General features: G+C 39.6%; 1 protein-coding gene across 1 annotated transcript in view; it reads left to right on the top strand.

Moving 5' to 3' along the window:
• The window catches only part of erbb4b (erb-b2 receptor tyrosine kinase 4b), a gene marked incomplete at both ends in the record, with an annotated part of 1,077,000 nt that overhangs the window by 580,910 nt on the left and 479,427 nt on the right, over nucleotides 1-16,663 (top strand). Inside the window, one exon of the mRNA XM_084311407.1 lies at nucleotides 9,716-9,867. Coding sequence (XP_084167533.1) covers nucleotides 9,716-9,867 — 152 coding nt within the window. The remainder of the gene's footprint in view (nucleotides 1-9,715; nucleotides 9,868-16,663) is intronic.

Genomic DNA, 16,663 nt, shown 5'->3' with positions numbered 1-16,663 from the left:
TCAATCTTGATGGCTATAATTTCTTCCATAAAAACAGAATTGGGAAAATAGGTGGAGGAGTGTGTCTTTACGTGAATACCAGTCTACAAGCAAATGTTTGTGACATGGTTGACTTTGATGACGGCTCTGATTCTCTCTTCATTGATATAAATGGAAAAAATGGAAAAAACTTCACCGTTGGAGTAATATATCGCCCCCCAGACACAAACTTGGATGTCTTTAGGAACAAGTTAGAGGAAACCCTTCATTCATTAAACATAAAAAACAACAACTGTATTCTAATGGGAGATTTTAACATAGACATCTCCAAGGATGATTCTATAAAAAAAAATTTCATTAATACACTGCACTCTTCCTCCTTCTTCACAACTATAAACATATTCACTAGAATAACACACTCATCCAAGTCTACCATTGATAACATCATCACCAACATCCAAAACACCAAGCTGGAGTCAGGAGTGATCCTAACTGACATAACTGATCACTTCCCTGTCATGTTGTCTCTAAATCTTGCCAGTGAACTTGCACCCCCTCCTTGTATAGACAACAATTAAAGTAATAAATGACAGAACCCTGCAGCAACTATATGGAAGCCTGGAGACCAAAGGGTGGAAAAATGTATATGATGCCTGTGATCCTGATACAGCATATGATAGTCTGATATTGGAAATAACAGACTCCATCCATAACACCATTCCCGAGAAGACTGTCATGAGCAGTAAAAATGACCTGAACCCCTGGCTTACAAAGGGCATCTTAACATCCATTAAACACAAAAATAAACTCTACAAACATTATCTTAAGAAGCCTAGTATAAACAATAGAAACAAATACAATCTATATAGAAATAAACTCACTCATCTAATAAGGAAAAGCAAATGTGATCATTATACTGATCAGGTAATAGCATCTCAGGGTGATTCAAAAAGGACATGGTCAGTTCTAAATAAAGTACTAAACAGGGACAAAAAAGCATCAGTGCTCCCTGACCCTGCAAACATGTCACAGCAGGATCTCTCTGATAAATTCAATACCTACTTTGCATCCATTGGTGAAGACCTGGCGAATAAAATTAGCCATCCCGGGGGTGTGTCTTTTAAACAGTATTTATCAGGTAACTATATTAACTCTTTTTTCATGAAACCAACTGACCATGATGAACTATTCAACATTATCATGAAGATGAAGGACACTCGCACAGCCGGTGCTGATGGAATATGCAGCAAAATCCTAATAGCCATAGCCAATATTATAGTCAGACCACTCGCTCACTGTATTAATTTGTCCTTACTACATTAGGGCGGGCCATACTTTTTTTTTTTTGGAAAATCAATCGAGTGGGGTGTCTAAAATATGTGTTTTTTTGTAGGGAATTCAAATATGGGATTATTTTTCTAATCGGATAACTCCTACCTACATTGTTTTGGATTTCAAAATGGCCGATTTGACAATTTTTCACCCCTTGGCCATACATAGATGCCAACATGAATCTGAAGGAAATCCTAACATGCAAGGTGTCTAAATGATGTGTTTCTTAATGGGGAATTCAAATATGAGTTCATTTTTGGGATAGGATAACTCGAACCTACATCATTTTGGATTTCAAAATGGCCGATTTTACCATTTTTCACCCCTTGGCCATACATGGATGCCAACATGTATCTGAAGGAAATCCTAACATGCAAGGTGTCTAAATGATGTGTTTCTTAATGGGGAATTCAAATATGAGGTCATTTTTGGGATAGGATAAATATAACCTGCATAATTTTGGATTTCAAAATGGCTGATTTTACCATTTGAACCCATTGGTATTGTATTACAAAATTGCAAAGATAAAAAATATATGGGAAATCATTTGTAATGACAAAGCCATCAAATGTATTAACAAGTGAACTGTATATAACTGGATACAACTCCAAAGATCAATAATAATAATACTAACAATAATAAATTGTATTTGTAATGCACACAAACACCTAAGTGCTAAATCTCGATCTCCTGACTTCTTGAACTTTGCCAGGTTCCAATATCTTGATTGGACTCATTCTTGGATGGCAAGATCTCCTACTGTACTGCTTTAGCCACCAACCTACAAACACAAACTTAAAGTCAACGTCAGCCATAAATAGGTGAGCTCTTTCCAGAACTACTCAGCAGAAACCTCTGTAACCATTTTAACAAACGTCTCAATGTATTAAGAAAATCCATGGGGCTCCATCAATCCTCTATCTTCTTAAAACATTGGAAAGGCAGGGGATGGAAAAGAAGGCAGAGAAAAGGAGAAGGGGCAAAGAAGAAAGCTTTGCAGCAGCAGACAAGGTTGCCAGGAAGGATGTTGAGAGCTTCCTTACAGTCCCTGAAGTTGAGCTCATTCCTGAAACTGACCCTGCAGCTTCAGCAAAGCTACGGAAAAATTATGATGAGATTCCAAACATCGCCCTTGCTAGTGTAAGGTATGGCATAGGTCTAAGGCCAACTGCAGCTATAGCAACTGCAGCTCTGATTGATGCAGGACTCATCTTAGAAGATGACACAAGTAAAGTGATTGATAAGAACAAGGTTAAGAGAGCACAAGAAAAGTTGATGCAAGAGCTGGGGGAAGAGTTTGAGGAGAAGTGCAGGGAGGAGGGGGGGATCTCCTGTATCCTCTTTGATGGGCGGATTGACATGACCAATGTGATGATGGAAGCTGAGGGCAGTGACCAATCTTTTCCTGCAAAGATCAAGGAAGAACACTATAGTGTTGCTAGTGAGCCTGGCAGCAACTATCTGTTCCACTTTACACCAGAGAAAGCAACTAAAGAGGAGTCCCATGCAGAGAAGATTGCTAAGGTCCTGTTTGCCTGGCTGAAAGAGAGAGGTTCTGATAAGACCTTGTGGGCCATTGGAGGAGACTCGACCAATGTCAACACTGGAGTGAAGGCAGGTGTAATGCGGAAGCTGGAGCTGCACCTGGGGAGAAAGCTGGTCTGGTTGGTGTGCAACCTGCACACTGGTGAACTTCCACTGCGCTGTCTCATTGTTGAAGTTGATGGGGCTACTCTGTCAGACAACAAATTGTCTGGGCCAATAGGACAGCTCCTTGATTCTGTTACAGACTTGGAGATCAATCCTAACTTCACCAGGATCTTTCTTGGCCCTCCGCTGATCAAGCTGCCTGAGAAGATCATTCAAGATCTCTCAACTGATCAACACTATGGCTATAAGCTGGTCTGTGCAATCAGGGATGGAGTGCTTTCTGCAAGGCTGGCTCTGCTGGAGATTGGACCGGTAAACCACAGCCGCTGGCTCACCACAGCAAACAGACTCCTCAGGCTCTGGGTGTCAAAGCATCAACTTAAAAGAAAGAACCTGAATAATCTACAATGCATTGTGGAATTCATCATTGGAGTGTATTATCCATGTTGGTTCAACATGAAGGTCAAGCACTCCTGGATCGAAGGGCCTAGGCACATCCTGTTTCAGCTGGACTGCCTCAAGTCTCAGAGGAAGGAGGTGCTGGATGTTGTGATGCCAACTGTGAGAAGATCTGCTTGGTATGCCCACAGTGAAGCCATCCTCCAAACACTGCTGTGCTCTGAGGATCAAAAAGAGAGAATTGAGGGGGTGGAGAGATCCAGACACTCAGCTGGGAGACTCCTGTGTCAGGATCAGAAGAACACCTCACATCAATAGTGACGCTTCCAGCATTGGTGGCTTAATCAGCTGGTCAGAAGATTTGTCAGAGCCACCTCTCACCTGCTCCCTAAGCACCTCCGAGGTGAAGAACTTAATCAACACCCCCATGGAGGTTCTCGACTGGCCTTGCCACACATAAAGCATCGAGAGGGTTGTTAAAATGGTGACTGAGGCCTCTGTTAAGTACTTTTCACAAGAAAAAAGGGATGGAGGGATCAGGGCTCAGGAGACCAGCAGGAGGCTGATGTCCAAGAATTAATCCAAGCAGGACTTGTGCAACCTGATCAAATTTAAGAAGATAGAGGATTGATGGAGCCCCATGGATTTTCTCAATACATTGAGACGTTTGTTTAAATGGTTACAGAGGTTTCTGCTGAGTAGTTCTGGAAAGAGCTCACCTATTTATGGCTGACGTTGACTTTAAGTTTGTGTTTGTAGGTTGGTGGCTAAAGCAGTACAGTAGGAGATCTTGCCATCCAAGAATGAGTCCAATCAAGATATTGGAACCTGGCAAAGTTCAAGAAGTCAGGAGATCGAGATTTAGCACTTAGGTGTTTGTGTGCATTACAAATACAATTTATTATTGTTAGTATTATTATTATTATTATTGATCTTTGGAGTTGTATCCAGTTATATACAGTTCACTTGTTAATAAATTTGATGGCTTTGTCATTATAAATGATTTCCCATATATTTTTTATCTTTGCAATTTTGTAATACAATACCAATGGGTTCAAATGGTAAAATCAGCCATTTTGAAATCCAAAATTATGCAGGTTATATTTATCCTATCCCCAAAATTACCTCATATTTGAATTCCCCATTAAGAAACACATCATCTAGACACCTTGCATGTTAGGATTTCCTTCAGATTCATGTTGGCATCCATGTATGGCCAAGGGGTGAAAAATGGTAAAATCTGCCATTTTGAAATCCAAAATGATGTAGGTTAAAGTTATCCTATCCCAAAAATGAACTCATATTTGAATTCCCCATTAAGAAACACATCATTTAGACACCTTGCATGTTAGGATTTCCTTCAGATTCATGTTGGCATCCATGTATGGCCAAGGGGTGAAAAATTGTCAAATCTGCCATTTTGAAATCCAAAACAATGTAGGTAGGAGTTATCCGATTAGAAAAAGAATCCCATATTTGAATTCCCCACAAAAAAACACATATTTTAGACACCCCACTCGATTGATTTTCCAAAAAAAAAAAAGTATGGCCCGCCCTATTACTACATGGTGTAGTGCCAAAAAACATCAAAATTGGGAGAATAATACCCATATATTAATCAGGTGACAAAAATAGTATTAATAATTACCGTCCAATATCCGTGTTACCAGCTCTATCCAAAGTCTATGAGAGAGTTGTGTACAATAGATTAAGCGAATACACCACCAAGCTAGATATACTCACCAATTCACAATACGGCTTCAGGAAAAAGAGAACTACAAACATGGCAATATTAGACCGCATAGAAAAAATACATGATGCCATTGACCAGGGTGATTGTGGGGTGGGCGTTTTCCTGGATCTATCAAAGGCTTTTGACACCATTGACTTCACCATTCTACTTGGGAAACTACACCATTATGGCATAAGGGGTCTGGCTCTCAACTGGTTCAGTAGCTATTTACATGGTAGGCAACAGTACGTCGATATAAAAAATCACAAATCAATAAAAATGGACATCAAATATGGGGTCCCCCAGGGGTCAATTCTAGGGCCTTTACTATTTATTCTCTATATAAATGACTTTGTCAACTCATCTGTACTACTGCACAAAGTAATATTCGCTGATGACACTAATTTGTTTCTGTCACATAAAAATCCACTCGAGCTACAAGATCTACTCAATACAGAACTACAAAAAGTGGACACCTGGTTCAAATGCAACAAATTATCACTAAATCTCAGCAAAACAAATTTCATTGTCTTCCACTCAAATTGGATGCGCACACATCACATGTGCATAAAAATAAATGGAAAGGAGCTGTCAAGAGTGGTGTCCACAAAATTCCTGGGGGTCATCATCGATGAGTCACTCAACTTCAAATGCCACATAAAATATCTACAAACAAAACTGTCCAAATATGTTGGCTTATTCTGCAAAATACGTCATTTTCTTCCCTTGCCTGCCCTTCTCACTTTATTTATTTTTTTTTTTTTTATTGATCTTTTCCCCCCTCCATTTTCCTCCGATTTTCTCCCATCCCAATGTTAGTCGTATGCCAATTCCCAGTCCCTTCCTGGTCGCTGCGCACTTACCCCCCACAGTCAGATCACCTGGGAGAGTGGAGGCTACCACGTGCTTCCTCCGACACACGTCCAGCCAATCACCGCTTCTTTTCACCTGGCAGCACGGATTCTCATCGAGAGGGCGTAGCGTGTGGGAGGATCACACTATCCCCCTCAAGTCCTATCCGCGCTTAGCAGGCGCCCCGACCGAACTGTAGGAGTCGCTGTTTACAACGACCCGGACCCACCCCGCCAGCTTCTCCCACCCTCTAATACAGCCAATTGTATTAGTGCAGACGGCCAGCCAAGCTGGTGACAACCCCGGAGCTGTGAGCTGGATTCGAACAGGCGAATCCAGCTCACAGCTCCGGGGTTGGTGACGAACGCAATCTCCGCTCGGCCACCTAACCGCCCGCCCTTCTCACTTTATACAAAACCCTGTTTGAACCCCTCATCAATTACTGTAACGTCATATGGTGCAACACATACCCCAGCCATCTCAAGAAACTAGAAAGCCTACAAAAGAGGGTACTACGAGTGCTGTCATGGTCCGGGTATAGAGCGCCCTCAAAGCCTCTGTTCCATCGATTTAGTCTCCTGAGGCTCGCTGAATTTAACATTCATCAAAACGCATTTATTATGTATCAAGTTGTCAACAACATGAATCACAGACTGTCTGAGCTTGTCCCAGTCTGCCAACCACTGCACATCCACAACACAAGAAATAAGCATCTTATATCTGGCAAGAGGAGAAGGCTCAATTGTGCTAGCCTAAGCATAGCATGCAGGGGTCCACAGATCTGGAACAAGCTTGACGAAAATCTAAAAATGACTAATACTTTTAAAACCTTTAAAAAATCACTGAAAGAGGAACTGCTAAAATCATATCTCTAATTAAAATTATAACTTAGGAATAAAATTGTCTGTATTATGTATCTCTGTTATATGTCAGTTAGTAGGTAGGTGTGTAAACCTACCCATGTTGTATTGTTTTGTTTTGTTTTGTTTTTTGTTATTGTTTTGTTGTTTATATTCTGTTTGTATCTGTGATCAGGCTCCCTCCAAAAGCTTTAAATAGCTTCTTGGGAGACCTGGCACATGCACACAATTTGTGACATTGATATCACATGAGGATACTCGCATGTAAATGTATCGTGTGTGTGTGTGTGTGTGTGAATAAATTCATTCATTCATTCATTCATTCATTCATTCATTCATTCATTCATTCATTCATTCATTCATTCATTCATTCATTCATTCATTCATTCATCTTTCCTATCCCCTCGCCCCCCCTCGTCTAAAGGTGTGATCTTACATTGTGAGTTATCCTAAAATCTCACACATGCACGTGTAGAGTGAATGTTTGGTATTACAGTAAAGAGAAGAATGAATATGTCACTTATGATTTAAGTGACCATTGATATTGAATCCAAGAGGCATATGTAAATGATTTAAGTGAATATCTGAACAACCATTGGGCCTCATTCCCGAATGAATTTACAACCAAACATTTCCAAACATTTAAAGACATATTAGGGCTGGTAGCGCGAGTCCCCAAATTTTCCTGAGATCAGATTTGAGCGTGGCTGAGAGCAGATTTAAGAGTGCTGAGGAGCACACTTATGATTGATTTACTAATTTAAAATGTTATTAACTTGATGGACTGTGTTCTCATAGTGATGCCTTCATGTTAACGCTACAGGCCTCCTTGGAATTAATTACTTAATCATAATTAAAATAAATATGACAATATTTGTACGATAAGAAATTACGCATTTGATGTCGGAAAAATAAATAATATGGATTAATCTGATCACAGGGCAGCTGCTTAACCATATCTGAACCAGCTATTTTGGACAAATGTATAATTACTTTAATTACTCAGATATTCAAACACAATTATGCAATTATTGTGAAATGATTGAAAATAATAATTATTTAATGCCTTCTGTGGAATTTGTATTTCTTATTTGTTACACATCTGTTTTAATGATTAATTATATACATTTGAAAGAATGCAGGTCAACATGCAATATATCCCATTGATTGGTATACAATGGGACAGACCTTTGTTTGATTGATTGATTTATTGATTGAAAACTTTATTAACAGATTGCAGAATGGGTACAGTACAGTACAGCTCAATTACATACAATTGTTAAGGGGATGCAGACCAGAGAAAGACATTTGTCTTGTTTACATCAGGGTCCCCCATTTTCAATTCATCATAACATATATGACACACACGACATACAGATAGACAGTACTGCTACTATTTGATGGTATTTAGTTTAACAGTACAAATTACAATGTGATATGACTGTAATAGTGAGTAATTTATATGTCATTAGAATAGAATAGAATAGAAATACTTGTATTATCCCGAGGGAAATTTTACACTGAAAATCGCTCAACATTAAACATTTAGACAGAACAGGTCACAAATAAGAATAACAAAACAAATCAAATTGCCTAGGATAAGAATATAATACAATAGAATAAAAATGGCATAAAATATACAGTAAATAAATTGCACAGTGCTGTTTCAAAAGTAAGAGTCCAGGAATATGGTAACTGTCACTCTGTGCTCAGTGATGCAGTGAGGCACAGTGATGCATTGTATAGTCTGATGGCTGTTGGAATAAAGGACTTCCTGTGCCGTTCAGTGCTGCATTTAGGTAATGTGAGCCTAGCACTGAACATGCTCCTCCTGTCAGCCAAGTCTGTGTATAGTGGGTGGGAGGGGTTTTCCCTGATGGCCTGGAGCTTAGCAAGGCTCCTCCTCTCCGCCACCCTCACTAGGGAGTCCAGCTCCACCCCAACCATGCTACTGGCCTTCCTGACCAGCTTATCCAGCCTGTTTGTGTCCCCTGCTCTCAGTCCACTGCCCCAGCAGGTCACAACGTACAAGAAGGCGCCCGCCACCACCGACTCATAGAACATCCTCAACATCCTTGTACGAGACATTGAACAATCTCAGCCTTCTGAGGAAGTAGAGTCAGCTCTGGCCCTTCTTGTACAGTGCCTCTGCGTGTTTTGACCCGTTCAGTTTGTTGTCGATGTGCACACAGAGGTATTTGTACTCCTCAACCATGTCCACATCGACTCCCCTGATGGAAACGGGGGTCACAGGTGCACTCCTCCTCCTCCCCAGCTCCACCACCAGTTAGTTCCCTGGTCTTTGCCACATTTAGCTGCAGGTGGTTTTTATCGCACCATGTGACAAAAAACTTCTGAAGGTGGCAGGACTCTGACCGATAGTGGAAGTCGTTAGTGTGGACGGTGAAGAGGAAGGGAGAGAGGACTGTCCCCTGCGGTGCCCCGGTGTGTCTGAGCAGTCTGTCTGACACACAGCTCCGTAAGCGCACATACTGTGGTCTACCCATCAGATAGTCATTAACTTGTAATATAATTGCCATGGTGCTATTTCATTAAACATTTCTATTTTCTTTGACTTTTTTTAGTACTGCAAGGATTTATATTTTGTATTATACAGTACGTATATATATACAGTATACAATATCTATATATTGTGGATAATGATATAGTAAAAATCCATACCGTTGCATGGATCCATACTGGTGTACTTTGGTATACCTCTCAGCTCTGTTGACTAATGAATATCAGAGAACAGTCTCTTCATCTTGAAAGGGATAAACGGCACCTCGAAGTACAGCAGATCTAACGCTGTGTCCTTCTCCTTGTCTGTTCGCAGTATGTACTGTACCGGCATAGAGAACAAGCTGAGCAACATATCTAACACTGTGTCCTTCTCCTTGTCTGTTTGTAGTATGTACCGGCACAGAGAACAAGCTGAGTACTCTGTCGGACCTGGAACAGCAGTACCGCACCCTGAGGAAGTACTACGAGAACTGCGAGGTGGTGATGGGCAACCTGGAGATCACCAGCATTGACCGCAGCCGAGATCTCACCTTCCTCAGAGTGAGTACACTACGTCAAATGCAGTACACTGAAAGCAGTGGAGGCTGCTGACCAAATTTTTTGGTGAAGCACAAATTATTATATTATATTTATAAAACATCCCCCAATGTGTGTGTCAGTAGTGGCTGGTGAGTTCAAAAATTGGGGAGGACGGGAGATAAAAAAATTTAATAAAGAAGTACAGACCCAGTGTGGTTATGAAGACAGCAGACAGACACTACAGTTAAAAACAGGCACTAGTAGTAATTTATACCTTTGAGTAACTCTTGACACACACCTCACTTACACACATCACAACAATAGCTTAGTCAAGAAGGCAAATCAAAAACTATTTGTTTACAGCAAGATCAGACCATTTCTCATCCTCACTGTTTCAAACACATCTACATGCAATTTCTTTGCAATTTCATGCAAAACGAGCTTATAAAATGCATGGTAAATGTCCACCCTGGACTCACCACTGTACTCACAGCTTTACTGCCAAGACACAATAGGCTACAAGTCAAGAAGTATCACCACATCAATCCCACATGCACTCATTCCAGTACACACACACACACACACAGTATAAACAAACTATACTGCTGTGACGATTTCAATAAAACAGACCATTCTGAGTCAATGGTACAGAAAAACTGTACATTGGAATATTGGTAAACATATCGGTCAATCCCATTGTCCCATTGCCACGGCGGGCTATTGAGTTCATATGCCATAAATGTCATGTATGTTGTGTATGTCATAAATGTCAATATGAATTGAAAATGGGGGACCCTGATGTAAACAAGACGAAAGTCTTGCTCTGGTCTGCATCCCCTTAACAATTGTGTGTATTGAGCCGTACTGTATTGTACCCATTCTGCAATCTGTTAAATAAAGTTTTCATTCATTCATTAATTTGCTGTCTCGTTATAACACAAACAGCTCACCATGAACCATGACCAGCTTAATTACGTTAGTTAGCATCCAAGCTAGCGTGATAACGTTAGTACAGTAGTTATTAGCATCCAAGCTAGAAACGGCTAGGCTGCCTGCTCTTATCTGCAATAATGTTGTCATCGTCCTGGACAGATAGACTTGTTAAATCATAATATCCACACTTTGTGCTGGTCCTCAGTAAATGTCCCGCCGGCGAAAAATAAGTTGCTCTTAAAGTGCTAAATGTTAGATACACTAATATAGAGGTTTCGAACATGGCCGCTCTGTTAATAAAATGTTCAATCAATCAATCAATCCCGCGAGGGGAGACGCAGCCCCTCCGTGTAGCTGCAGAGCAGCAGAGATGGCAACATTCTCTGATTGGATCTCAAGGCAGTCAATCATTCAACCTCTGTGTAGCTGCAGAGCAGCAGAGATGGCAACATTCTCTGATTGGATTTCAAGGCTGTCAATCATTCAATCCCCCATTCAATGGCAAGAGTTTAAATGCATGGGCCGTGCTTAGATGACGTTAATAGCCTATTTTGATTGGCTATTATTTATTATTTATTTAATCCCGGGTCAACCTGTGCAGAATTGCAGCCATTACTGCAGTAGTGCAGTGCAGGCCTGAGCTCAGAGCTGTCAATTTGGCAATTTTTGAAGAAAATAAAATAAATAAATAAAAAATAAATAAATAAATAAATAAAAAACAGAGGAAAACATTTCTAATAAATAAATAAATAATAATAATAATTAAAAAGAATATAATATATATATATGTAAATTAATAATAATTATGAATTATGAGTGAATTTGTGTTTCACGTGTGGTCATAGAGAAACCTCCACTGACTGAAAGGAAAATGCCAACATTATGGGAAATTCGCTCTTCTCCAGAATCAGACAAGAAGATCGATACCGTGTTCAGGGTTCTCACTCGTCCTGGAAAACGTGTAAAATGTACAAAAAATGTATCCAAAGCGCTTTACAATTTGTTACTCACATTTTACCCATTCACTCACACATTCACACACGACGGCGGAGGCAACCATGCAAGGTGCCAACCTGCTCATCGGGAGGGAAATGTTTTATTGTATCTTAGCCCAGTGGCGGTTCTAGGGATGAAGCCCCCCTAAATATAATTTGAGCCCCGCTAAGATAAAAAAATATATATATATTTTTTTTACATTTGTATTGTTTTTATTTTTGTTTTATTATTATTATTATTATTATTTTTGTTTTATTATTATTATTATTATTATTATTATTATTATTATTATTATTATTATTATTATTATTATTATTATTATTATTATTATTATTATTATTATTATTATTATTATTATTATTATTATTATTACAGACATGGATTGCCGGTAGTAGCCTGTTTACGTCATTGGTTAACTATACAAAAAAATAAAACGTCATTGTAACATCATGTCAAGTCCCAGTCCGACATTCAACACAAGATGTGGAAGCAGATGTAGCTACTAGCTAGCTAGCTACTGTAACTAGTTTAGTAATAGTGAATTTGCCAGGGTTGATGAGCAACAAGACAAGTATGGTTGATGAGCAACAAGACAAGTATGTTGAAACTTTAGCTAGCACTATATAGAATTACTGACTATTCTGACAGAGAACGTTGTCAAATTGGTCATTAGTTCCATGGTGTTGGTGTAATAATAAGTAAGCTAATGTTAGCTAGCTGATGCTATTCGCTAGTTAGCTATCAAGCTAATGTCAGTTCAGCTAATGTTAGCTAGCTAGCCCAGCTAATCTGCTTGCTACAAAAGCGTATTGCTTCCACGCAAAAATTTATAAAAAAAATATGTCGTGGCCTCAAAATAGTATTTTGTTACCTCAAAATGTATTTAGTTATCTCAAATTAATCAATTTGGGGCCTCAAAATAATATTTTGTGGCTTCAAAATAGAAGTGGCCTCAAAATAGTTTCCTCAAGTATTTTGTTCCCTCATGATTTGAACAAACCTTCACTCACTGGAAATGTATTTTTCCCATAGATGTATACGAAAATGTGAGTATCTCTCTCCCTCTCTCTCGAACGCAGTGAGTGCTCCGTAATATGATCATGATCATTATGAGCGACTGGAATAAAAAAAATAATAATATGTTTACAACTTACATACTGTAGTTGTCTCCTTTGTACATTAACACTTTGAGCGCCACTCACGGCTAATCTCGGGTTTACGATTGTGACGTTTAAAGCCACGTCACGGCTTTTCTCTGATTTATTTTTTTCTTTTTGTATTAGCGATCTGAAATCATATTGCATCACGCGAGCCTACCGTTGGAGATCCAGGGGCCGCCGGCGATCAGATGTGAAAAAAGCGCCCCCTATCGTCTCCCAGATGGTAAATCACCCTTTTGGAATGGACTCAATGAAAATGGATGGCGGAAAAAAAATATTCCAGTCCACATTTTACTTCTCACCCATGCAGCCGGAGTTACCAGAGTTCATTCTGGAGCCTCTGAGCCGCGGCGATCATGGGTTATACTGTACACACGTTGGATCAATATACTTGTACAATATACTATACTGGTGATCAGGAATTGGAATATACCATTTGGATACCATCTGATGTCAGGTAAGGAATCTATGTTATCAGTATTAGGATAATCAGACTCGTTTTCATGGAGATATAAGCGTTTCCACTATATGTGATATGGCTGTTTCACTGTAAAAGCCATGAGGAAATAATAGCAGCGATTATCAGCGCACGGCACGAGCGTGCGTGCGCACACATATACTATCGACCATCTAGCGTTTATTTGAAAAGATTCATAAATAGACCGACAAATGATAACGTTCTGGAATATTCCAGTAAAAGGCGATTATCATGGAATGTGTTGTGTTTTCTTCTAAACCGAGTGATTTTCAAAATGCTATAAAAAGGAAATGAAGTGATAAAAACACAATCTGCTTTGCCAATGTTGACTGGAAAATGATTCTTTGATAAGCGATGGGCAGATTAGACACATAGCATAATTTAAAACATAGATTAGGCGATATTAACGTTACATGGGCCGTGGACCGTGGCATCAACGGCATAAAAAGGAAAACACGGACCGGCACTGAAAGTGTTAACACTTTAACTGCCAGAAGACGAGTTTAGGCGTCCTTCCCCGCCATGCTCAAGTTGCCGAAGACGCCGTAACTCGTCTTTGATATCAATATTTCAAAAATCTGTGATCGGATTCATATTTCCCATCCGCTGGCCTGAGACCCACCAAAAAGCCCCACTGAACCCTCTAGCGGTTCAAGAGCGCCATCTGGTGGCCGATCGGCGCAATCGCCAAAGAGGAAGTTACTTGGACGATGTGCTATTCACCCATATTACTTCCGGGCACTCGGTATAGGTTCCGGCACTCTAGCTCGTCACAATACATAGCGATCCGTTGCCAATAACTCGATAAACAACATGATTTGGACGTATATACTATTATACAAGCTGGAAATGGACCCGATATTTCTACATCCCATAATAGGAAAATGTCTGTTCCACACTCATCGCACAACGGCGCAAGGAAGATACGGTAAGATTCAGCGTTATTTTTCAATGTCTCCTATACTAACTGATCTGATGAACATATGACCCACACTAGATGAATGGTATAATGTTGCCCACGGAATTATAAACGCCCCCTCGCCCATCCGGTCATCATCAGATGACGTGTAGTAACTTCTAGAACCATGTCTAGTTGGAATCTTTTATATCGCGCCGATTGCCATCAAACTGTATTTCATCATCAATATAATGCATTTGGGGCTATAGATCACGTTCTGGAGAAAGCTGCAGAAAGAGATGAAAACATACTTATACATTAGACCAGACCTGGGCATTGTACGGCCCGCGGGCCGGATCCGGCCCGCGGGATGATTCTGACCAGCCCGCGAAAGATCACATAAAAAAAAAAAAAAAAAAAAAAAATTAATATTTTCTTTTTTTTTTACTTTTTTTTTTTTTTTATGTCAACGTTCACACGCACAGTATACGCTTAGGAGACATGCTCAGAAGATGTTGGTTCTCTTTGGATCCACCTACATATGTGAACAGACATTCTCAGTCATGACGTTTACCAAGTCCAGGTACAGATCCTCTCTCACTGATGAACATCTGGCAGCTTTGCTTCGCATCTCCACCTCAGACATGCAACCTGACTTTGATGGACTTGTTAAAGCTCAACAGAGACTGGATTTCTCACACTGAATGAAAAAAAAAGAACTGAAGAACACTAAAATGTGGAAATATAACAAGTGAAATGGGACACTTGATATTTTTTTTTCTTTTTTTTGCACAGTTCTGAAAACATTAAATGTTTAATATAGGCATGTAAAGTAAAAAAGGCTACAAAACTGGGACACTTTTCTTTACACAGTTCAGTGACATGTCTTGTTTATTTTTGCTATAAGATGATGTGATGTCTTTAGAAAGCTAAGAAAATCCTTGTTTCAATAGTATATGAAACTCAAAATGCCCTTTGTTATTAATGTTTCACATTTTGTTTATCATTTTGGAAATAAATTCTATTTGAATAAATTATATTTTTGAAAGCTAACCTCACCTTTTAATTGCCAAATAATAACATACACTCTTACCAGGGGTCAAAACAATGCCATTTACTGCTTTTTATATAGAAATAAAATTTATATTATGCATAATTGAGTTTGGAATTTTGGCCCGGCCCCCCAACATATTTTCAGTTGCTCATTCGGCCCCCCGGGAAAAATAATTGCCCACCCCTGCATTAGACCATACTTTAGTATGAATATGTGAATGAAAAAGTGTAATGTTGCTTCACCCTGAACAATACATATAGGACATTGAATGGGCCCTAATAATGGCAATTTAGCAATAGAATTTAAAAAGTTATAGCTCTGCAAAGAAGGGGAACTTCTCCATAGACAAATAGAGCTGGCAACCTATGGTATATCATGAATTTAGCCTTAGGCAATCAAAGTGTTAACACCGTAAGTGCTGGACTTGTTTACCTTTTTACCCTGTTGAATGCCATCATCCACTTCAATGTTAGCGGTAAAAACGCATAATCTATGTTTTAAATTATGGCTGTGTCTAATCTGCCCGTCGCTTATCAATGACTTGTTTGCAGTCAACATTGTCGAAATAGATTGTTTTTTAATCGGTTCATATCCTTTTTATAGCATTTCGAAAAGCTATCGTTCTCTCGAAAATGTTCTGAAAATTTTAAGATTCCCCCATAAACGGCATTTATTGGAATATTCTCGAATACACTAGACACGTTGTCATTTGTCGGCCTATTTATGAATCGTTTTCAAATAAACGCTAGATTATCGATAGTATATGTGTACCTATGCACGCTATAGAGGCGGGCTGAAAAATCTATTATCCATTTCCTCAAGATCACACACACACACACACACACACACACATACACACACACGGCACATGCTAATATCTCAGTGAATACAGGTCTGATTATCCTAAAACTGGTAACCTAGACTCCTTATCTTAGATCAGATGTTCTCCAAAAAGATTATTGCAATTCCTGATCGCCATTCCAAATATCGATCGTGTTTATTGATTGATTATTGGCTGCTGTAAATATATATTCCAGGCTGCTTTCCAACTCGCGATCAGATCCCTCATCATCAGACGGCTCGCCAGCACAATGGAGCCAGTTGGCTCCCGCCACAGGGATCTCCCAGTGTAATCGACTGACCTGCAGTTACACAGGGATAGACTATAGGGGGCGTCCCATCTGAGCTCCTAGAGGGTCTGCTGTACCAACGGGAGACTCGGTTGATGAAATATGAATTCAGATAGCTAATAAAAAAATCAAACGACAATACACGATGTCGGCATTCAAAGTGTTAAT

This window comes from Notolepis coatsorum, assembly GCF_963971535.1.
Source record: "Notolepis coatsorum genome assembly, chromosome: 3".
Taxonomy (NCBI): domain Eukaryota; kingdom Metazoa; phylum Chordata; class Actinopteri; order Aulopiformes; family Paralepididae; genus Notolepis; species Notolepis coatsorum.
This window is presented reverse-complemented; position numbering and strand designations above follow the sequence as displayed.